The following is a 24289-nucleotide window of genomic DNA, read 5'->3' as shown; positions in this document are numbered from 1 at the left end:
TGTGTTGGGAGTTTGTCAGGACATCGGTGCAAAACGCCCCATAAAGTCTGTACCTCACTTAAAACCATAAAAGCTGCTTGCGCTTTTCCACTTCAACCTGGTTGAATCGTAACTCAAATACGTTTTTCGCCCGATTCATTCAAGTTTGGATGCTAATCGGTATTTTACTTTACTCGCTGAAAGAAGCGTAACATTAACATTACCAGTTCTGTGGTATTTTCAGTCTGTTGCTATCGGAAGGTATTCTGCTATCGGTGCGTTATGCTTATAAGCAGAGGTATGTCTACAAACATGCTGTTGTGAACGCCACTTTGCGATCTAAAGCCTATCGTATTTTGTATCGTACTCAACTGTACCGTGTACGCCACAAGACATTCACCTATTCACGAGTACTCTCCAGTAACGATGTACGTACGAAACTCCACCCTAATCACTTGTTCTCTCCACTGCCGATCCGCGAGTACGTCGCATAATTATCCTATTCACCAGCACTATATACCATTTGTCACACACACAACACACACACAACACGCACGCACGCACGCACACACACACACACACGCTCAAAACTATTCACAAGTAGAGGGTACGTCACAAAATATACGTCACAAAAAACACCCTATTCAAGATTATCAGATGCGTCACAAAATACAACATTTTCACGAATATTCTCCAGTGTCATGTACGTCACACAAAAACACACCCCATTCACGAGTAACAGGTACGTCTCAAAGTACACCCCAGTACTCTCCGGGAATGCGTACGTCACAAAACAGAACACTTACCACGTGTACAAACCGGCTCTGTGTACGTCACAAAACAACACTACTCTATTTGACCTACACAGACATTCTATGCTGATATCTATTACGCCTGATTCTGTGAACTTCATACACAGCCAGAGAATTGAATCATTAAGGAAATAAAGAACATACACAAGGCTGCCAAATAGAAAATGACTCATTCCACCCAAAGCACTGATATTCAAGACATTAGCTATACTTTACTGCCTCCGTGCCCTTTGTGTATGTCCCTCTGTTGCCCATCAAGCACATCCAATTAACCACAAGATACGGACACTAACTAGGGTATAATTTGCCTAAGCAACAGTATACGATCACTATAAACACTCCGTTTCAGATAAAAAGCATCTGAGTTGTTTGAAAGTTTAATTGAAAATACTACACATAAGAAATGGACGGTAACAAAGTCTGTTACATTTTGTCTTCATTTCGGCATCTTTACTGGAGAATGTAGGAATGTGTGTACTTGTGTCTTAGAATGAACTGTTTAACTACCATCCTGTAACATTCACCATGACAATCATGGAAATCATTATAAAACGCTGAAAAGGCTCCTGGCCGACGGCGTATATCTCTTGCTGATATCTATGTAGCTCTTCTTGATGTCTGGATATATCACGTTTTGATTGCAGGGTAATGGCTGTTGGCATAACAACACTATGTCTTCTTGATATCAATACTATGATACTATTGATACTATGTCTTTTTGATATCAGGGCTATACGTCTTCTCAATGGACGGATATATCGCGTCTTCATATTGGGATTACATTTCCTCTTGATATCTTTGATATGATATCAGGGTTAAAGGAGTGTATATCGTCTTGATATCAGAGTTGTGTCTATTCTTGGAAGCAGGATTTTATGCATTCCTTATATCAGGGTTAAATCTCTTTTTGAGTCCAGGATTACGGCTTACTTATTTCTTATATTTCTTGTATATTCTTGATATCAGGGTTATATTTCTATCATGAAACTTGGAAGATCGTCCTTCTTGAAATCAGGGTCAGAGTGTATATGTCTTCTTGATATCAGAGTTATATCTCAATGATATCAGGCTTATATGTCATCTTGATATCAGATTTATATCTTGTCTTGATATCATGGTTGAAGCCAGGGTTATATTTTTTGTATCTTTGATATGTCGTGTCTCGATATATGGATTATATTTCTTCTTGTCTTCTCACCTGTCTTCCTGTCGTGGTTTCAAGGTTATATAGTTTCAGCAGTGCGTGTCTTCCTGTCGTGGTTCAGGGTTATATTGTTTCAGTAGTGCGTGTCTTCCTGTCGTGGTTCAGGGTTATATTGTTTCAGTAGTGCATGTCTTCCTGTCGTGGTTTCAAAGTTATATAGTTTCAGCAGTGCGTGTCTTCCTGTCGTGGTTCAGGGTTATATTGTTTCAGCAGTGCGTGTCTTCCTGTCGTGGTTTCAAGGTTATATAGTTTCAACAGTGCGTGTCTTCCTGTCGTGGTTTCAGGGTTATATTGTTTACATGTCTTCCTGTCGTGGTTCAGGGTTATATTGTTTCAGCAGTGCATGTCTTCCTGTCGTGGTTTCAGGGTTATATTGTTTCAGCAGTGCATGTCTTCCTGTCGTGGTTTCAGGGTTATATAGTTCCAGCAGTACATGTCTTCCTGTCGTGGTTTCAGGGTTATATAGTTTCAGCAGTGCATGTCTTCCTGTCGTGGTTTCAGGGTTATATTGTTTCAGCAGTGCATGTCTTCCTGTCGTGGTTTTCAGGGGTTCAGGGTTATATAGTTTCAGCAGTGTGCATTTCTTCCTGTCGTGGTTTCAGGGTTATATTGTTTCAGCAGTGCATGTCTTCCTGTCGTGGTTTCAGGGTTATATTGTTTCAGCAGTGCATGTCTTCCTGTCGTGGTTTCAGGGTTATATTGTTTCAGCAGTGCATGTCTTCCTGTCGTGGTTTCAGGGTTATATTGTTTCAGCAGTGCATGTCTTCCTGTCGTGGTTTCAGGGTTATATTGTTTCAGCAGTGCATGTCTTCCTGTCGTGGTTTCAGGGTTATATTGTTTCAGTGCATGTCTTCCGTCGTGGTTTCAGGGTTATATAGTTTCCAGTGCGTGTCTTCGTCGTGGTTTCAGGATTATATAGTTTTATATTGTTGGTTTCATTGTTTCAGCAGTGCATGTCTTCCTGTCGTGGTTTCAGGGTTTTATATTGTTTCAGCAGTGCATGTCTTCCTGTCGTGGTTTCAGGGTTATATTGTTTCAGCAGTGCATGTCTTCCTGTCGTGGTTTCAGGGTTATATTGTTTCAGCAGTGCATGTCTTCCTGTCGTGGTTTCAGGGTTATATTGTTTCAGCAGTGCGTGTCTTCCTGTCGTGGTTTCAGGCTTATATTGTGTCAGTAGTGCATGTCTTCCTTACATCAGGATAATAACTCCTCTTGATATCCGAGTTGTATCACCTTTTGGTTCCAGTTTTATATCGTTTCTTTACACTAGGAATGTGTGTTTTCTTGATATGTTTTGGTGCCAGAACCCAGTTAGGAATAGGCTGTAGACTTGACGATGTTTTGTTTTTAAGTTAATGGTTTGCCTGGTCCAGAAATGATTATTGGAGGCACAGTAGCATTGTCGAGTTCGGCATGAGTTCGATTCTACACATGCGTTAACTTGTTATCCCTAGCTGTACAAGAATGGAACATTGCCGAGAGCGGCATAAAACCAAATTCACTCAAACATGAAATATAACAGAGGGAACAAGATGTTGTATTATAGACACTGACCTCCAAACTGGCCATAAAATAGTCTTTTGTTGTTGCCATACATGGTATTTGTTCTTCACAATATATAATGTATAGTCTGTTCCTGTTTTCGGAACATCTTCATCTTCACATCTAACCAAGCAAACCTTCACGGCGGCATCTTTGAGATCAACACTGTTCGTGATGCAATGTTCACTGTGACAACACCTTTAAACTATTTGGAAAATGATTAATGTGTTAAAGATGGTAATGAAATTTTGAAGTCACGTGTGTTTGACGCTAGTCATTTTAAAGCAAAATATGGTCTTCCATGTCAGTCAGTTAAATGACACTTGTGTAGTCTAGTTCATTGCAGTGCCACTGTAATCTAATATGCCTGATTACCCTCTCTGTGATCACATCATATCCCCATACATTCGGAAAAAGGTCCGTGGTATTTTTATATTTTGCTATTTTAATCTTGTTATATTCAGCTCAGGCACTTAGCGAACACCTGGTACCTGTATTCAATGTGTCATTACGTGCAATGATTGGAGTGACATTTGATTTGGCATTTAACGCAGCATCCGATGTGCTTATGGGGAGGTAGTGAGTTTGTATGTTTTTACGTAGCATGTGGCAAATTTGTACAGCAATATCAAGATGGAGTAACCAGAAATGGCCCTGCCTTATACAAACGGTGCAAAATTCGAACACAGGTTCTCAGCATGATGAGCCATTGTCTTTGTTTTTGACAAGCTCCCCGCCCTATTTGATGTCTCGAACCGACGTCATCAGAACAACACATCGTCTCTTGACTCTATGGGCTGACATATACAATCATTTAGACAATGATTAATGGGGTATCCTTCTCAGCCAGGCGTCTATGGGACTCACACAGGGTTTGTTGAGTATATTATCTGTGTTGACGGTAAACCATTGATAACCAACGGTTGAAACATCATGGTAACTTGATTATTTTCCAATATATCATACTAATGCGAAAGTAAATTTGAAACATATTCTCGTATTAATAGCTTGAAACTGTCAGAAACATTTCTCATATTTCACGACCTGCCTGTTTTGTGGGAGTATGGTGAAACAATCTCTGTATCAATCCATTTACGAGGCACCAGTGTTCCTGCGATACGCTGTGTGGGTTGAGATGAGGGTATGGCGGTGCGTCGACCTGCTTGTGTTGTACAATGGTGCTCGTATCGACAAGAATGGGTAGCTGGGGCGCTTTCTGGGTCATATTATTGAATTTATTACAGCAATGAGAGTGCTTTGACCCGTACACCAAAAGAAAGAAAGAAATTGGAAAATAAATCATTAGCATTTAATTACAGAGGTACCCTGATCGATTTATGTATGTCCCTTTCTATTGTTGCCTTTTTGTATGGGATGCACGGTTTCTTTTCAAATATTTTGGCCTAGTCCCCGGGGCACATACACGCTTTTCAGTGTACCATTGTGTACTAAGTACATATTTAAACACATTTTAACACAAATGAAGCATGAATGTTACTGTTATGGTACTTTGTGAATGAGTGTGTACATATGGCTTTACGCCCCTTATATAAATATTCCAGCAAAAGCAAGGTGGCTTCGCACATTGTACTCATGTGGGGAATCGAACCCGGGTGTTCGACGTGACGAGCAAACGCTTTAACCTTTGGTACTTATATATGGTGAAAATAATAATCGTGATTATATGTTGCAAATAATTCATACCAGAAATCAGATGGGTTAAAGAATATACTATGTAATACTGCTTTGAGGTAATATTTAGCGACACATTGACAATATTCCATCCATATCGTGACGAGAATACTGCCTAGATAGTGAGCTGAAATGTGCATGTTATATTAAGATTCACTTTAAGGTATATCAAAATTCGATTATTACGAAGGAGAAATGAGTGAGTGAGTGAATGGTACTTTGAACCGTATTCAGGTATATATCGGCGCACCGGCTTAAGGTGGGGAGGAATGCCTTAAGTAACACAGGTCGCAGAGCGACGCTTTTGAAAAAATATACATCTCTGGTGACAAAGTATGCAGTCAGACGAAGACCCGATTCCAAATTGTGCAGTAGGAACTGGCTGTATAACTCAGTGATATATATCATATTTCGTGGCATATGTAAGAAGGGGTGACTGAGTGCAGTGCCATGAATATTGTTTCATACCACAGAAAGCAACTTTGCAGTTGAATTGCAGTGACGTGTAAATAATCTGGTCTGGACGTGAGAAGCTAGTGGTTAATGGCATAAGGATTGATCCGACTGGGTATCATCTATGGTCACACCCTGTAACCAACCGATCCCCAGTTTGATCCGCACTAGTGACAAGAACAGGATGCTGAAGGCCAGTCCTCTAATTGGTGTGGTGAATTGAATTGGTGTTTATTTAAGTATATAAAGCTAGACAGGTTCTCTAATTGGTGTGGTGAATTGAATTGGTGTTTATTTAAGTATATAAAGCTAGACAGGTTCTCTAATTGGTGTGGTGAATTGAATTGGTGTTTATTTAAGTATATAAAGCTAGACAGGTTCTGTATGTGTACAACATATAGCTATAAAGTCTCTGTGTGTGTACATCATAATGTTAGACTGACATCTAGTCTCTTAAATGAACATATTTTACAGAAAACAGGTTCCTAAATTAGAATCATAACATTGGGAGCCCAGAGAGTTTCTTCATTTTCAGAAATAGTTGTAATCTAGATTTGCCACACATTCTACACATACATGCGTTCTTGGACATTTGTTTCAGGGTCTGTATGGCCGACTAATCATATAGTGGAATAGGTTCTGTGTATTTACTTCATGTAGTCAGATAGGGTCTAAGTATTTACATCACATACATAGGTAGGTCTCTGTGTTTGCAACATATAGCTAGATAGGTTCTCTGTACTTACTCCATATAGCTAGATAGGTTCTCTGTATTTACTCCATATAGCTAGATAGGTTCTCTGTATTTACTCCATATAGCTAGATAGGTTCTCTGTATTTACTCCATATAGCTAGATAGGTTCTCTGTATTTACTCCATATAGCTAGATAGGTTCTCTGTATTTACTCCATATAGCTAGATAGGTTCTCTGTATTTACTCCATATAGCTAGATAGGTTCTCTGTATTTTACTCCCATTTAGCATATAGATAGGTTCTCATATAGCTAGATAGGTTCCTCTGTATATAGCCAGAGCATTTACTCCATATAGATAGGTTCTCTGTATTTACTCCATATAGCTAGATAGGTTCTCTGTATTTACTCCACATAGCTAGATAGGTTCTGCATTTACTCCATATAGCTAGATAGGTTCTCTGTATTTACTCCATATAGCTAGATAGGTTCTCTGTATTTACTCCATATAGCTAGATAGGTTCTCTGTATTTACTCCATATAGCTAGATAGGTTCTCTGTATTTACTCCATATAGCTAGATAGGTTCTCTGTATTTACTCCATATAGCTAGATAGGTACTCCTCTGATAGGTTCTCTGTATTTACTCCATATAGCTAGATAGGTTCTCTGTATTTACTCCATATAGCTAGATAGGTTCTCTGTATTTACTCCATATAGCTAGATAGGTTCTCTGTATTTACTCCATATAGCTAGATAGGTTCTCTGTATTTACTCCATATAGCTAGATAGGTTCTGTTTAATTACTCCATATAGCTAGATAGGTTCTGTTTAATTACTCCATATAGCTAGATAGGTTCTGTTTATTTACTCCACATAGCTAGATAGGTTCTGTTTAATTACTCCATATAGCTAGATAGGTTGTATGTATTTACTCCACATAGCTAGATAGGTTCTGTTTAATTACTTCATATAGCTAGATAGAATGTATGTATTTACAGCACATAGATATTTTATGTTTATATACTTCATATAGCTAGATGATTGTATGTATATTTACAACACATAGCTAGATAGGTTCTGTTTAATTACTTCATATAGCTAGATAGATTGTATGTATTTACAGCACATAGCCAGATAGGTTTATGTTTATTCATATAGCTAGATAGATTCTATTTATTTACAGCACATAGCTAGATAGGTTCTATGCTAGATTTCTCATACTTCTAGATAGATAGGTTCTCTGTATTTACTCCATATAGCCAGATAGGTTCTCTGTATTTACTCATATAGCTAGATAGGTTCTCTGTATTTACTCCATATAGCTAGATAGGTTCTCTGTATTTACTCCATATAGCTAGATAGGTTCTCTGTATTTACTCCATATAGCTAGATAGGTTCTCTGTATTTACTCCATATAGCTAGATAGGTTCTCTGTACTTACTCCATATAGCTAGATAGGTTCTCTGTACTTACTCCATATAGCTAGATAGGTTCTCTGTACTTACTCCATATAGCTAGATAGGTTCTCTGTATTTACTCCATATAGCTAGATAGGTTCTCTGTATTTACTCCATATAGCTAGATAGGTTCTGTTTAATTACTCCATATAGCTAGATAGAATGTATGTATTTACAGCACATAGATATTTTATGTTTATATATTTCATATAGCTAGATGATTGTATGTATATGTACAACACTTAGCTAGATAGGTTCTGTTTAATTCCTTCAAATAGCTTGATAGAATGTATGTATTTACAGCACATAGACAATTTATGTTTATTTACTTCATATAGCTATGTATTTACAGCACATAGCTAGATAGGTTCTATGAATTACTTCATATAGCTAGATAGGGTGTATGTATTTTCAGCACATAGATAGATAGGTTCTATGTATTACTTCATATAGCTAGATAGAATGTATGTATTTACAGCACATAGATAGATAGGTTCTATGTATTACTTCATATAGCTAGATAGAATGTATGTATTTACAGCACATAGCTAGATAGGTTCTATGTATTACTTCATATAGCTAGATAGGGTGTATGTATTTACAGCACATAGATAGATAAGTTCTATTTATTTACATCATATGGCTAGATAGGTTCTGTTTATTTACTTCATATATCTATTGAGGTTATGTGTGTGTGTACAATCAAGAAATTACAACAAAGGACACGACCAAACAATTTAACCACATGCACTCCACTGACCCGAATGAACGTTGCATAATCACTGCAATACATGTGTTTCATAACTGCGCCATCTTATCTCGATTTTCATTCACATACAAATTCAATATTACACTCAGACGAAAACATGTCTAACATTGATCTCAAATTTCTGTTGTTTTTTTCCCTTCTCTAACGACTTTTCATTCATATTCTCGTCCAGCTCACGTTTCACGTGAAAGGAATGTGAAAGCCTGTAATTGATTTTTGGGGTAAAATATTCCAACACAACTGACATATGTCAATTACATCTGCCCCTGTGCTGCAACATAAATCTAATTTGTTTACATGTCAATTATAGCGGAATGTGATCATTAATTGAGCGTGGAGTCGGGGTTGAAGTAATCACAGCAAAATGTACGATGGTTCGGCGGGGGAATACAACAGCTGGTCGTCAGGCACAGCTGGAGCTGTCTAACAAGCTGTGCTTTACACTACATTATTCACAATAAAATTGATAGAAGGATTGAGTCATGGTCGAACGCCATATTTGCATTATGCGACCAGTATCCTATACTTGTGTGGGGATTTGTAGTGTGTGTTTGTGGTACTTTCTGTAAATGATTTTATATGGATTTAGAAATGACTTTCAGGCCAAATTATTGCATAGCAAAACAAGTTGTAGTTATGTTTGTTTGGTTTTAGGGGCTTACTGTTGTTTTGTTTTGTTTTGTTGTTTTGTTTTTGTATCCTTTTGTTGACGGTGGTTTGTAAATAATCAATCTAGTGAGTGACATCATGAGCATCGATCTATGCTACTGCGATACGATGACTATCATCAATCACGTCAGCGAGCCTGACCACCTGATCAGTCGCCTCTTACAATGGAGGATGAAGGTCACTTTTAACCAGGGTCTTCCCTGAGTAAACGGGTATTACTTTCAGGTTCAAGTTCAGTTTTTAAAATGACGTCTTAGTTTAATATGCGGCTCATAGTCAAACATGTATACAGATCATAATTGTATTTAGAAACACGATTTTATCTACTTACTACATACCTCCTGGGGTCAATTAATGTCCATTAGCTGTACAAGGATTCACTAATCTCTCGTAGCGCTACGACTATCGTAAGTCAAAGTTACAGTATAGGAAGTACGAATACTACGAGAAAAGTTACGAGATCTTATGGCTTACGAGTGCTTTGTGAAACGGTGCCCAGCTCGAATCTAATAATTGTGTTCATAGGACTATGTAATGTCCTGTGCCACAATGAGGTTTTCTGACATTCTGTCCAAAAAGACAAACTCACTCACTCTCTCACTCTCTCACTCACGCGGTATTCAAATCGATTTAATTGAAAATAATCGTAATCTTAGATGACTTCAAAATATTGTCGATATTTGGCAAATTACGATTCGATGATATACAATACGTCACAACAGCAATAGTACAACCCACTGTACCCGTGAGGGTGGTCGAGGCTATCCCACCCTATCAGCTAATATAACGGATAACGTTGAGTCAAACATGACAGTGACATGTCATTGCAAAGGTTAACCCGCTTATCAACATCTCATCTTGAAATCAACAACATGACATTAATCTGACGTTGACACGGCGGGCAGTTTTATTTGTGGATTGCATTAGGTATGTTACATCCTGACGACGTCAGGAATTTCACGGTATGTTAGTCCTTCCTGGAATTACCTCCCGTAGCCCAATGACTAGCCTTTGCTGTATTCAAAGTACACTGACTAGGCACTCACAAGGTAGGCGAGTCATTCAGGAAGCATTCCCCATGAGTCTCAGAGGTAGTATAACGGCACTCAGTTGGACGGCGCTCCCCCGCACACAAATATGCCGTCGTGGATGGTTAAAGTTACAAGGTTTCATATCACGTTTGGAGATTGTTGCGGTTTTTATAAAAGTGTAGGACTTCCTGTTGTTCTTCATGAATGCTGTAATGATGTTACTCTCTACGTCCGTTTCGACGGATACTTCATATAACAGAAATAATTGTATTGCATTATTCACAAAAAGAATCATTTCTCAAACAAAACAACATGTCATCAATTATTAGTTGAATAAATTTGGGTTTTCTGTCTCTTCATCAGTCTTGATGTCGGATGAAACACAAGTTATGCAGGTCTTAGGGTTCAATGTTAGAGCCACGTGCAAAGGGTTAACCCCAAGAAACATAACCAGGGTTAATTTGGGGTATGACACGAGGGGGGAAGAGATTAGTGGATACAGCGTTCGCTCGGGTTTTCGATTACCCTCATGAGTAAAATGTGAAGCTTATTTGGAAAGCGACGTAAAACTATATTCACTCACAACTCACTCGTCGTGAGGTATCGTCGAAGTGTTTTATCCTATGAACTTAAGAATGTCAATAACAAACACTACCTGTGGGGGATGTAATGATGCCAAGAGTGAAATTTTCATGTATTTTTAACCATTGAGACAATGATCTATCCTCTCGTTGGAAGTTCACCAACACACACACACACACACACACACACACACACACACACACACACACACACACACACACACACACACACACACACATGACACTCATGAATTACACACAAGGCTCATGACAATAAGAATGATAATCATCACAACTGACATAGTTAATCAAACCGTCCTCTCTCTCTCTCTCTCTCTCTCTCTCTCTCTCTCTCTCTCTCTCTCTCTCTCTCTCTCTCTCTCTCTCTCTCTCTCTCTCTCTCTCTCTCTCTCTCTCTCTCTCGCTCTCTCTCTTTGCTCTCTTTGACAATAGAATAATAATAATCACAACTGACATAGTTAGTTAATCAAACCGTCCTCTCTCTCTCTCTCTCTCTCTCTCTCTCTCTCTCTCTCGCTCGCTCTCTCTCTTTGACAATAGAATAATAATCATCACAACTGACATAGTTAATCAAACCGTCCTTCTCTCTCTCTCTCTCTCTCTCTCTCTCTCTCTCTCTCTCTCACACACACACACTCTCTCTCTCTCTCTCTCTCTCTCTCTCTCTCTCTCCCCTCCTCTCTCTCTCTGACAATAGAATAATAATCATGATCATAATGATAACTGACATCAGTAATCTCCCTCCACTCTCCCTTTCTTTCTCTCTGCCCATAGAATAACAATCATGATAACTCTCTCTCTCTCGTCCTCTATCTCTCTATCTATCTGTCTGTCTGTCTATCTATCTATCTATTTCTCTTAGTGTATATGCATGTTTAAACGCTGCCGCCCGAGTCGGCGTGGCCGTGGCAACACAGCGCCCACGTGGCTAACTCCTCCAGCATCCGCGAGATCCTGTTTACTCTGCCCGCCGGCTGTTTCCTCTGCCACCTCTCGCCATTCCCCCACAAGTCTGAATCAGCCGTACACACGAGCGAAACATACGTTGAAAAAAGACGCTAAAACAATATTCAATAGATACACATATCCCACTGTCTCATTGCCAGAACCAAACACTTTCCATCCGATTAACTGACTTTGATATTCCAAAGCACGTGCTGCCATGGGAACTATAAACTTTACAGGAAGTACCTTGACGCATGCGTACTGACTGTCTTGACACACCGAACAACAACCGACCTTAAAACCTGTAGTAATAGGTTATGTTGACTCGGAGTGAGTGTTGGAGTTGGAGAGATCATGCACTATGCAGGTCGGGAGTTCGGGATTACTATTAACTGCGGTGACGCTGGTCAGTGTTTTAGTTGAAGCCAGAGAACAGCACGAGGAGCGAGGTAAGACAGACTTAGTAATGCCACCCTTGAAGCGCCATCTCTTCCCAACTCCCATTGATTCAAGCCCCTCGCAATAATCACCGCTCTCCCTCACACACTCATCCATTTGACGCTCAGCATCTCGCAGCGTCCGTATCTTCAACCATTTCCATTCCTTCATCACCAAAACACGGCCGAACTGACCGTAGAAGTGTTCGCCGTTGTGGGTTTGATCAGATGGGGATATAGCTTCCAGTCGCCATGTATTTTGTGTCATGTGTTTACGAATATTCCTTTGGAATTTATGTTGACTGGAGTGAATTTAGCTATGAGCGTCGGCAAAATGTAAACGCGGCAATGTTTAATGCCACATGTGAACAAATGTTGAAGACACGGCCGTTCATTATATTAGCATGCTATAAGTTGATCGATAGCCAGCCCATGGGTTCAATCAATCCCACCATTAGGATAAAGTTTCACGTTGATGGGAAGGCTATTATTTTTAATGACTAGAACGATAGACTTTCATATGGTACACACCGGTAAGACCACAATTCATACTCATCTTCACAGTCGCGGCTTAATAACATTTTGTTCACAAAGAAACATGCGCGTCGACGCAATAAAGCCAACGTGTGAGCTGTATTCACCGCCAGTGATATATGACAGACATGTTGTGCTAGTCTCTCAATACTAAGGCATTGAGAAAACCACGCTGTGTCTAAGCTGTGAGAGTCTCAACTCCAGTATTGACCCATGATGGTTGCTACACAAAGTCTTTACTACAATCGTCCCATCACTCCACTAGATTGAGGGCTTTTGAATATACAGCGTACGAGGAAGAAATCGTTACCATATCTGAGTTTATCATCAATCCGAGATACTTGTTGAACCCTATGCTGCATGGCTGTCATTATGGTATGCATATACACAAGATCTGGGGTCAAGATGTGTCTTTTGATAGGATAAGTATTCGGCTGTATATAGGTTTAATTTGAATGTCTGTGCAGTCAGTCTGACGTGGTTGAAAATGTCATGCAATGGATGTAAGTAATATCATATATATGTCACTCGATGAATCACCATTGCATGTATACTGGCAATAATTAATAACTTCGATTTTATGAAGAGGCAGATACATTCCTGTATGTATTCTATAACTGTAATTGGTCAGAATCGGTCACTACAAGCATCTTAACATCCAAAACACACATATAACCTCGATAGAAATTACCTTTGTATCGAAACACATACCAAATAGCATTATTGGTATAATTACATGTTGTGTGTATTCGTATGAAAGTAACCGTCATGAATGCATCACAAAAGCAACCATCACATGAGAAAGCATAATTTCATTCTCATTCGTTGAAAGCCTGAGTCAATATGACCTGCACAGTGATGTTTCAGTACCCACACATTAAGCATTATTCCTGAAAGTCACAAGGATCCAGACATACAAAGGAAACATTTTCATGCCATCTTGTCAGTTGCTTATTCCAACACGTCCAAGGACCAGTCGTGTGTGCGTGAATGAAAGTGGTAATGATAGCACATGCAGATCAATACATGTAGCCGCGACATGGGCAGTGCGACAAGCAGGATTTCAACACTGGAGACAGCCGTGGATTAGTCAGATGGGCATCACACATTCAATCATCATATTAGCGTCATCATCAGCCGCCTGGTTATCGTATATTGGTTTCCTTGTGAATCAGCTGTGTAATGTGTTGCCCTTATCACTGATGATCCCCATTGAGGGCGTATATTTGCACAGTCGATTCCTTAACTTTAACCAATCAATGAATCGTACATGAGCTTATTTAATATTTGGCTATTTGATAATTTCTCATATAATTTCAAATATATGTTATATGTTGTCCTCGGAATATTAAACTTGGCTCTTTGTCGCGAGGATCTAGTGCTTCCTCAAGTGCGTTGGTTTATATTAATCATTTATATATTTGATGCACAGATCGACCACCTTCACGTCACTAAGGCTATATCAAGTATCAAATGTACCGTCCATGTTAGAATATAGGCTGTTTTCGTGGATTACATCTAATTCTGGGAGACGTATTGCCAATATTAGACATCTCACCATCATTCACAATGTATCGAGTGGACCCCACATCAATATCTGTATAACAAGTACATGCAGATTGAAACCTACTGTAAAATACTGAATGATAATAAACCAAAACAGATGATTATTATGTTGTCCATGTCGAAGTCGGAGGAAAGTTGAGTTTTGTTGTAGCTGTAATAACCACAACTTTATCTGGAAAATTCCTCGCGTTGAAAGAAATGATGTATCTATTTCACTGTGTTAGTATTGTCATTCTAAAAGCCGTATACACCAGGGCCGTGCATATGGCGGATGTGAAAGATCTGATCCATAAGGAACAGCTGTTGGATAACGGAAGCCATCTGTGGTAGTCGTGCGTTCTCGGGATGCATATACAACTATGTTGTTGTTTTGACACAGATTATTACATAGTTTGACACTTGAGAACACAGGGCGTCGTGCCTGATTAATTAATCTCAGTTGAACTTACCCCACATCGTAGTTCGTTTGGTGTTCATATACAACTGACTTAGCAAATAGGAAATGTGGTAAAGTGTATCATAATGAATCACTGTCAAAACAAAATCAGGCATCCAAGAACTGATCTGTAGATGCCGCGGATAGGTGGCACCACAACCACTATGTTCATTTTTCTTTTGAAAAATTATTGATCAGATCTGTGTATCTCTAGCATAAATTATTGTGGATGGATCAATGATCCTATGGTTGTTGTCACCGTTGGTAGTTGGTTTCATATTCCTGTGTATATTGAGGAAAGAGAGATCTAGTTAGTCTGGTGTTCATGTGTATATTGTTTAAGAGCAATCTGGTTTATCTGGTGTTCATGTGTATATTGTTTAACAGCAATCTGGTTTATCTGGTGTTCATGTGTATATTGTTTAACAGCGATCTGGTTAGTCTGGTGTTCATGTGTATATTGTTTAACAGCAATCTGGTTAGTCTGGTGTTCATGTGTATATTGTATATTGTTTAACAATCTGGTTAGTCAATCTGTGTATATTGTTCTGGTTAGTCTGGTGTTCATGTGTATATTGTTGAACAGCAATCTGGTTTATCTGGTGTTCATGTTCATGTGTATATTGTTTAACAGCGATCTGGTTAGTCTGGTGTTCATGTGTATATTATTTAACAGCGATCTGGTTAGTCTGGTGTTCATGTGTATATTGTTGAACAGCGATCTGGTTAGTCTGGTGTTCATGTGTATATTGTTTAACAGCAATCAGTTAGTCTGGTGTTCATGTGTATATTGTTGAACAGCGATCAGGTTAGTCTGGTGTTCATGTGTATATTGTTTAACAGCAATCTGGTTTATCTTGTGTTCATGTGTATATTGTTTAACAGCGATCTAGTTTATCTGGTGTTCATGTGTATATTATTTAACAGATCTGGTTATCATGTGTATATTGGTTAGTCTGGTGTTCATGTGTATATTGTTGAACAGCAATCGAGTTAGTCTGGTGTTCATGTGTATATTATTGAACAGCGATCTGGTTAGTCTGGTGTTCATGTGTATATTGTTGAACAGCAATCTGGTTTATCTGGTGTTCATGTGTATATTGTTTAACAGCGATCTGGTTAGTCTGGTGTTCATGTGTATATTGTTGAACAGCAATCTGGTTTATCTGGTGTTCATGTGTATATTGTTGAACAGCAATCTGGTTTATCTGGTGTTCATGTGTATATTGTTGAACAGCAATCTGGTTTATCTGGTGTTCATGTGTATATTGTTGAACAGCGATCTGGTTAGTCTGGTGTTCATGTGTATATTGTTGAACAGCAATCTGGTTTATCTGGTGTTCATGTGTATATTGTTGAACAGCAATCTGGTTTATCTGGTGTTCATGTTCATGTGTATATTGTTGAACAGCAATCTGGTTTATCTGGTGTTCATGTGTATATTGTTGAACAGCAATCTGGTTTATCTGGTGTTCATGTGTATATTGTTGAACAGCAATCTGGTTTATCTGGTGTTCATGTGTATATTGTTGAACAGCAATCTGGTTTATCTGGTGTTCATGTGTATATTGTTGAACAGCAATCTGGTTTATCTGGTGTTCATGTGTATATTGTTGAACAGCAATCTGGTTTATCTGGTGTTCATGTGTATATTGTTGAACAGCAATCTGGTTTATCTGGTGTTCATGTGTATATTGTTGAACAGCAATCTGGTTTATCTGGTGTTCATGTGTATATTGTTGAACAGCAATCTGGTTTATCTGGTGTTCATGTGTATATTGTTGAACAGCGATCTGGTTAGTCTGGTGTTCATGTGTATATTGTTGAACAGCAATCTGGTTTATCTGGTGTTCATGTGTGTATTGTTGAACAGCAATCTGGTTTATCTGGTGTTCATGTGTATATTGTTGAACAGCAATCTGGTTTATCTGGTGTTCATGTGTATATTGTTGAACAGCAATCTGGTTTATCTGGTGTTCATGTGTATATTGTTGAACAGCAATCTGGTTTATCTGGTGTTCATGTGTATATTGTTGAACAGCAATCTGGTTTATCTGGTGTTCATGTGTATATTGTTGAACAGCAATCTGGTTTATCTGGTGTTCATGTGTATATTGTTGAACAGCAATCTGGTTTATCTGGTGTTCATGTGTATATTGTTGAACAGCAATCTGGTTTATCTGGTGTTCATGTGTATATTGTTGAACAGCAATCTGGTTTATCTGGTGTTCATGTGTATATTGTTGAACAGCAATCTGGTTTATCTGGTGTTCATGTGTATATTGTTGAACAGCAATCTGGTTTATCTGGTGTTCATGTGTATATTGTTGAACAGCAATCTGGTTTATCTGGTGTTCATGTGTATATTGTTGAACAGCGATCTGGTTTATCTGGTGTTCATGTGTATATTGTTGTTACCAGCAATCTGGTTTTATCTGGTGTTCATGTGTATATTGTTGAACAGCAATCTGGTTTATCTGGTGTTCATGTGTATATTGTTGAACAGCATCTGGTTTATCTGGTGTTCATTTATATGGTGTTCATCTGTTATATCTGGTTGTATATTGTTGACCAGCAATCTGGTTTATCTGGTGTTCATGTGTATATTGTTGAATTCAGCAATCTGGTTTATCTGGTGTTCATGTGTATATATTGTTGACCAGCAATCTGGTTTATCTGGTGTTCATGTGTATATTGTTGAACAGCAATCTGGTTTATCTGGTGTTCATGTGTATATTGTTGAACAGCAATCTGGTTTATCTGGTGTTCATGTGTATATTGTTGAACAGCAATCTGGTTTATCTGGTGTTCATGTGTATATTGTTGAACAGCAATCTGGTTTATCTGGTGTTCATGTGTATATTGTTGAACAGCAATCTGGTTTATCTGGTGTTCATGTGTATATTGTTGAACAGCAATCTGGTTTATCTGGTGTTCATGTGTATATTGTTGAACAGCAATCTGGTTTATCTGGTGTTCATGTGTATATAGATGAATTCAGCGACCTGGTGATGCTGAGGCTTGCAGTGTATATTGTTGAACCAGCACTTTTATTAGTTTTGTCTTCAAATGTATATTGTTGAACCAACACTTTTATTAGTTTTATCTTCAAATGTACATTGTTGTACCAGCAATCTGGTTAGGCTCATGTTTATAGTGTACTGCACACGTTGTCTATTGTGGCTGTTAAAGGTCACATAATATATACTTACTTACATTATAGCATCATCACAACCCAGATCAGTGCTATTATACGACAACAGAAGGAACTCTCCACTGTGTCAAAGTAACCCGCTTTGTCAACTACCGTTTCTTCAACATGTACACCACATAACTCAGTATTGTGTCGTGTATGATATAACCCGTTCCATTTCCAACTCATGACATGTTGTGTCAAGTCTGATATGGCCTTTCTTTCTCCAACTCATGACATTGATATGTTATAAAGGATATCACCTTTCTTCTCCAACTCATGGCAGTATTGTGTCATTAGGCTATCACGTGCTCCTCTTCCAAGTCATGACATTATCGTGCCATGTTGGGTAACCTCAATTCTTTCACCAACTCCTGACGATATTTGTCATGATGGATTTGTTCGAAAGATATGTATTTCCCTGAAATGTGATCTGGATTGATAGTTATAACTTAATGCCGCTCCAGATTACAAGTGATATCAATAAATGTATACACAATTGTATCTATACACTTGTCAACAGGTTCCAGAGGCTGTAAAATAAAGATGAAACGACAGAGGCATATTATTTAACACTAAAACATCGACACTGTTACAGACTTACACACATTTGGTGAATCGTCCCTGATTGATCAATACTTTTATGGACAGGATTTAAATTTTCAAGATATTCCCATGTAGAAGCACTGGAATTTCCAAACAAGACTGAACTAGATGTACGACAGAAACACATGTTACTTCTTATATAGAAGTAACTTCGACAAGAAAAGAAGAAATGATGAGAAATCTTCGTTCTGGAAGCCACAGGAGAAACTAGGATTATCAAAGATATATCTATCTAATCTGTGGGCATTAAGATCGCTACTGAAGAGAATAATCGTTTCCATCGTTTTTTATCATTTTTTCAAAATTGCCCAAAGTTTATCCTGTACATGCATGGGGGAGTAAAATCCAAAGTTTTACCTTGGTTGGAAGAAACTAGTTATAATATTTTTTTGTTTTGCACTTTATACCGTTTCTCTGAGGTTGGAGGCGGTGGTGTAGCCTAGTGGTTAAAGCGTTCGCTTGTCACGCCGAAGACCCGGGTTCGATTCCCCACATAGATACAATGTGTGAAGCCCATTTCTGGTGTCCCCCGCCGTGATATTGCCGGAGTATTGCCAAATGTGGCGTGAAACGAAACTCACTCACTCTCTGAGGTCGTTTCCTTTTGCTTCTGAAACATAAGGTTGTACAAGATCATAGCATAGCCAGGTGAAAGAGTATTGATCGTTTTACAAATGATGTGAATTTGTGGATGCATGTTCTTTCACGTAGTGGCCTTGGTTTCTTTCTTTATGTTGTTGTGACTCTTACCCCATATGGTTCGTAGTGCTCCTGGATGTTGGATATCACCTGAACCTTCTCCAGCTTCAGAGAGTAAAGTGTGATGTTAGATACCCCCTAATCCTGCTGCTCGTCCAGGTTTGTCCCGGACATGGATACCCACACAGAAATATTAGCCACTGCATCAGTGACACACTGTCAGCTTGAGTAATGACTACTGAATTACTCGGAGAGGATGAACGTAGCATGAGATCATATCCCAGTATTGCCTCACTTTCTTGTCAGCCCTGGGTCAACAGGTGTGTGGGTCTGTGAGTGCTCATGTGGCAGGAATATATGCTGTGCGGATGTCGTGCAAGAAGATTTCACGTACAGCATAAAACAGAACATGTGACCTTTTAGAAATGATAACCTATGATGATAAAACGACATGTTCATATGAAACTTTTGGTGTGGGATACTGCAGTACACTTCCTTTTTGTAACCTGTAGTCAATTTGTGAGCTGGTCGATATGATTTATCCGTTGTCCATATTGTAAAGTGTTGAATTAATCGGTAAGGTTTGTCTTCTGATCATTTTGTAAACTACTGAACCAATTGGTTTTGTATACTTCATGTTCTTTGTGTGTATTGGTGGATCAGCCATCAGGCCACATGTTTCTGTTGGAAATCTTTGGACCATTGACCTGGCGAGTCTCATGCTAACGGCGATCTGACCAGTCTCGCGTCAAGGTATAATTGGGCCAGAGTATATTTTATCCCCTTCACAGTATATAATGCTGATCCCAGCAATATGGTATGTCAGTACATTAAGACAACAGACAGAATGGCAAAGTACCAATATACAGACCTCATTGATCAAACGTTTACGGCTATTGGGCCAACAACATTGCATGGTGCACACAGAAGTCAAAGCATAATGTGAATAATTATGCATCAGTCTGCATTTGTAAGATATATGTGTTGTTATACTGTTGTATTAAGTGTTTTACAGTCATTTTCAAATTCAAATATATTTTTCTGAGTTTAAAATCAAAATGCTATCATCTGTTTTGCACAGATGGGAATGTACGTGCCATACCTTTTCTTAGAGACTACAATCAACTTAAGACAGAATGCACAAGATTGCCTGCCCATTAAGAAGATAGCCCACAATTGCATATGGGAAGCACATGGGATGAGATGAACGCAGTGGGGAAACATTATCAATTACAGACATGTTTAGAGATACATCAAAGCCCAACACCACAGACAAGCTTGGGGCTCGATCTTTTTAGCTGTTGGGAGGAGGGAGAGGGGGACAAGAAAGTATCTATTCCTGACCATTGCTATGAAACGTTGAAATCAATGCTATGTCTTTCGTTGGGCGTGTCCAAATTCGCGCAGATGAACTTTCAACTTCATATCCACAAATACCTGTTTTATACACATTTCTGTATCCTTATATATGGTATTTATTCGCATATTGTATTACAACTTACAGACTTGTATAACATGGACAGATGGTTTATTAATACGAAAACCAAGATATACAACACTATAACATATACTAGGTCTTTGTCTAAGATAGGGAAAGAACGGATTAAGGTTTGTATTTGGCACTCCGAGGATTGATTTCATGAATGCCAGCCAACCTACACGGTGTTTATTACATGGGTATATATACGGTCCCTGCATTTGATTGAAACGTTATGAGCCATACAGGAGTTCATTTACCGCTGTAACAAGGACACCAGGGCAACGCTTCTCATTGCTGGAAACCACGGGTGGATTAAGCACTGTCGAGGAACACTCATGCATACCAAACTGGATTCATAAAGTGATTAAAGTGTGTGACACTACGTTCATATCCAGGAGAATGTTATTGGATGACCTTGTTGGTCATTGCACCCGATGACATATATTGATGCTTGAACATACGACACCAATCTGGAACGAGATTTTATTTGATGGCCTTGTTTGTCGTCTTAGTTTAACGCTATTAATAGATTGTCTCGCAATATCCATGATTTGTCGGTTTCTAACACGCATACTACAAATTACTATAATTTTGATTGAATTTGGGTGACCGTTGTATATGCCTCTGTTGTAAAGAATGCGTCTTATAAAGAGTTTATATCCTGAATCTTCTATAATCTTTGAATGTTTGTTTCAACTCTTCATTGGATGATTTTGGAGGAACACTTTCGGCCTGCATACGCTGCTTCCGGGTTGTGACGTCATAACATGGAGTGATTTATGAGCACTGGTTATAACTTGGCAGAAACGTCTCTTTCTTCGCCGTGCTTTTTCACTTAGCCTTGATTGTACACCCAGGACCCCCAGCGAACGTACAGAAGAGATGAAGACCCACGCGAAGCAATAGAAAAGCGTTGCCCAAGAACAGACTTATTTCAGTAAATATCAGGTGTATAACGACATCGTTTATTCAAGCATGTGCTCTGAAACGGTCTCGTCGGTTTCCTGTGTTTGACTTATTCCAGTGAAGCACAGTTGTTTGATGTGTTCTGCTGAAGAACTTATGTTTATTGTGTTTATTGAAGCACTGATAATTGTTTTGTCTTCCAGTGTAGCTGTAGTTTTCATCATATTCTACAAAGCATTGGTGTTTATTGTATTCTACTGAAGCATCATCTGTTTTGTTGTATCCTAATGAAACGTATATTCTGTTGTACTGACGCACTGATATTTGAAGTATGCTTTTTATCGTAGTGTTGACTATATTCTACTGAAACACTAGTGTGTTGTATTCTACTGAAACACTAGTGTGTTGTATTCTACTGAAACACTAGTGTGTTGTATTCTACTGAAACACTAGTGTGATGTATTCTACTGAAACACTAGTGTGTTGTATTCTACTGAAACACTAGTGTGTTGTATTCTACTGAAACACTAGTGTGATGTATTCTACTGAAACACTAGTGTGATGTATTCTACTGAAACACTAGCGTGTTGTATTCTACTGAAACACTACTGAAACACTAGTGTGATGTATTCTACTGAAACACTAGTGTGATGTATTCTACTGAAACACTAGTGTGATGTATTCTACTGAAACACTAGTGTGATGTATTCTACTGAAACACTAGTGTGATGTATTCTACTGAAACACTAGTGTGTTGTATTCTACTGAAACACTAGTGTGATGTATTCTACTGAAACACTAGTGTGTTGTATTCTACTGAAACACTAGTGTGATATATTCTACTGAAACACTAGTGTGTGATGTATTCTACTGAAACACTAGTGTGTTGTATTCTACTGAAACACTAGTGTGAAACACTAGTGTGATGATGTATCTCTACTGAAACACTAGTGTGATGTATTCTACTACTAGTGTGATGTGAAACACTAGTGTGTTGTATTCTACTGAAACACTAGTGTGTTGTATTCTACTGAAACACTAGTGTGATGTATTCTACTGAAACACTAGTGTGATGTATTCTACTGAAACACTAGTGTGATGTATTCTACTGAAACACTAGTGTGTTGTATTCTACTGAAACACTAGTGTGTTGTATTCTACTGAAACACTGAAATGTTTATTGCATTCTTCTAAAATATTAGAGTTAATTGTGTTTTCCTGAATCACTTGTGTTGGATGTATATTCCTGAAAATTTAGTGTTAATTATATTCTACTGAAACACAAATGTTCATTGCATTCTACTGAAACGTTAGTGTTTATTGTATTCTACTGAAGCGATAGTGGTAATCGTGGTCCATGGAAACACTGGTATAAGTTTAAAACCGTAATTCCATACCGAGTCAATAGCACCAGTGATGTATCACAGCAATTCCAAGCACGCTGAAGGGCTTACAGAAATGATCTCAAACAGTAATGATTAGCATGGCGGTGCCCAATATACGTATAAGCCAAATATGTACAGACCTTCCCTTTTACCAACATGTTTATGTTCAAATTCCGAGTATCCAATAGCTGTCTCATACTGCTGACTCCCAAACAGACGAGTATCCATGCTGTATGTGATTTTGAGACACAGGTTATATAATTCTAAAAGGCATTTTCTCAAAACAATCATGCATGCATTTGCAGCTCTTCTCATCAGACAATTTAGCCATCAACGAAAGTCGTCAAGTTTCAGTACAAAAGGGACTCGCATTACCATAAAGAACCATAATATTACTTCTGAAGATTTCATGGGAATATCAAATGGTCAAAATAGAAGAGAAAAATCAGTTTTTGTAGCCACAGGAGCGTCACACTGACGTCCCAATAAATGTACAGGCTTCATCAAAGGCCATGTATCTTTGATCAACACATCGTATCATCGTAAACGTTGAGCCAGAGTTGACATTAAACTGGAGGCAATAAAACCCAAGTTTTATATCAAAATAGAGTAATGCAGCTATAAAAGGGGAGGATCTGTCTTTAGTAGCCGTAGGAATTGAGTGTGTCTGGTGTTGCGTGTCCCGAGTAATGGACCAGCAATGAATGTATAATTATGAAGAGACAACATCTGTTGTTTGCACTGCCAGTTGAGTGAGCGAGTATGGTTTTACGCCGTTTTTAGAAATATTCCAGCAATATCACGGCGGGGGACACCAGAAATGGGCTTCACACATTGTACCCATGTGGGGAATCGAACCCGGGCCTTCGGCGTGATGAGTGAACGCTTCAACCACAAAAGGCATGATGATGTATTTGACGCTATTTCGGTCACAATGACCAAGGGTATCTTGGAAGGTAGTCCAATACATGTATATCACACGCGGTACGTCTTCACAACGAGTTAAAAGCTCAGTACTCTGAGCCTTGTAGCGGCTCCAGAGCTAATAATGAAACTCTGAATCGGCCATTATGCTCACCACCTGTTGAATCAGCTAATATACATTCTTAAACTAAGGAGGAAGTTTCTGTTGCTGTGGGGTCTAATTACAGTCACTGACCCTTTCCTAGTTGATAGGCTACGAAAATACCAAGTTCGA

The 24289-nt window shown here is 38.7% G+C and overlaps 1 protein-coding gene across 2 annotated transcripts in view; it reads left to right on the top strand.

Moving 5' to 3' along the window:
* LOC124289763 (acetylcholine receptor subunit beta-like 1) overlaps window positions 1–24289 on the top strand; it is a 74089-nt gene that overhangs the window by 32816 nt on the left and 16984 nt on the right. The window contains exon 1 of one of the 2 annotated variants that reach the window (XM_046726414.1): window positions 12125–12298. The exons of the other annotated variant lie outside the window; for it this stretch is intronic. Within the exon in view, the coding sequence (XP_046582370.1) occupies window positions 12211–12298 (88 nt within the window). The 5' untranslated portion in view covers window positions 12125–12210. Of the gene's footprint in view, window positions 1–12124; window positions 12299–24289 lie in introns of those variants that run through there. 2 annotated transcript variants of the gene reach the window in all.

The sequence above is a fragment of the Haliotis rubra genome, unplaced genomic scaffold (assembly GCF_003918875.1).
Source record: "Haliotis rubra isolate DU_JTF1 unplaced genomic scaffold, ASM391887v1 Scf112, whole genome shotgun sequence".
Taxonomy (NCBI): domain Eukaryota; kingdom Metazoa; phylum Mollusca; class Gastropoda; order Lepetellida; family Haliotidae; genus Haliotis; species Haliotis rubra.
The sequence above is the reverse complement of the archived record's forward strand: the minus strand, read 5'-3'. Positions and strand labels throughout refer to the sequence as shown.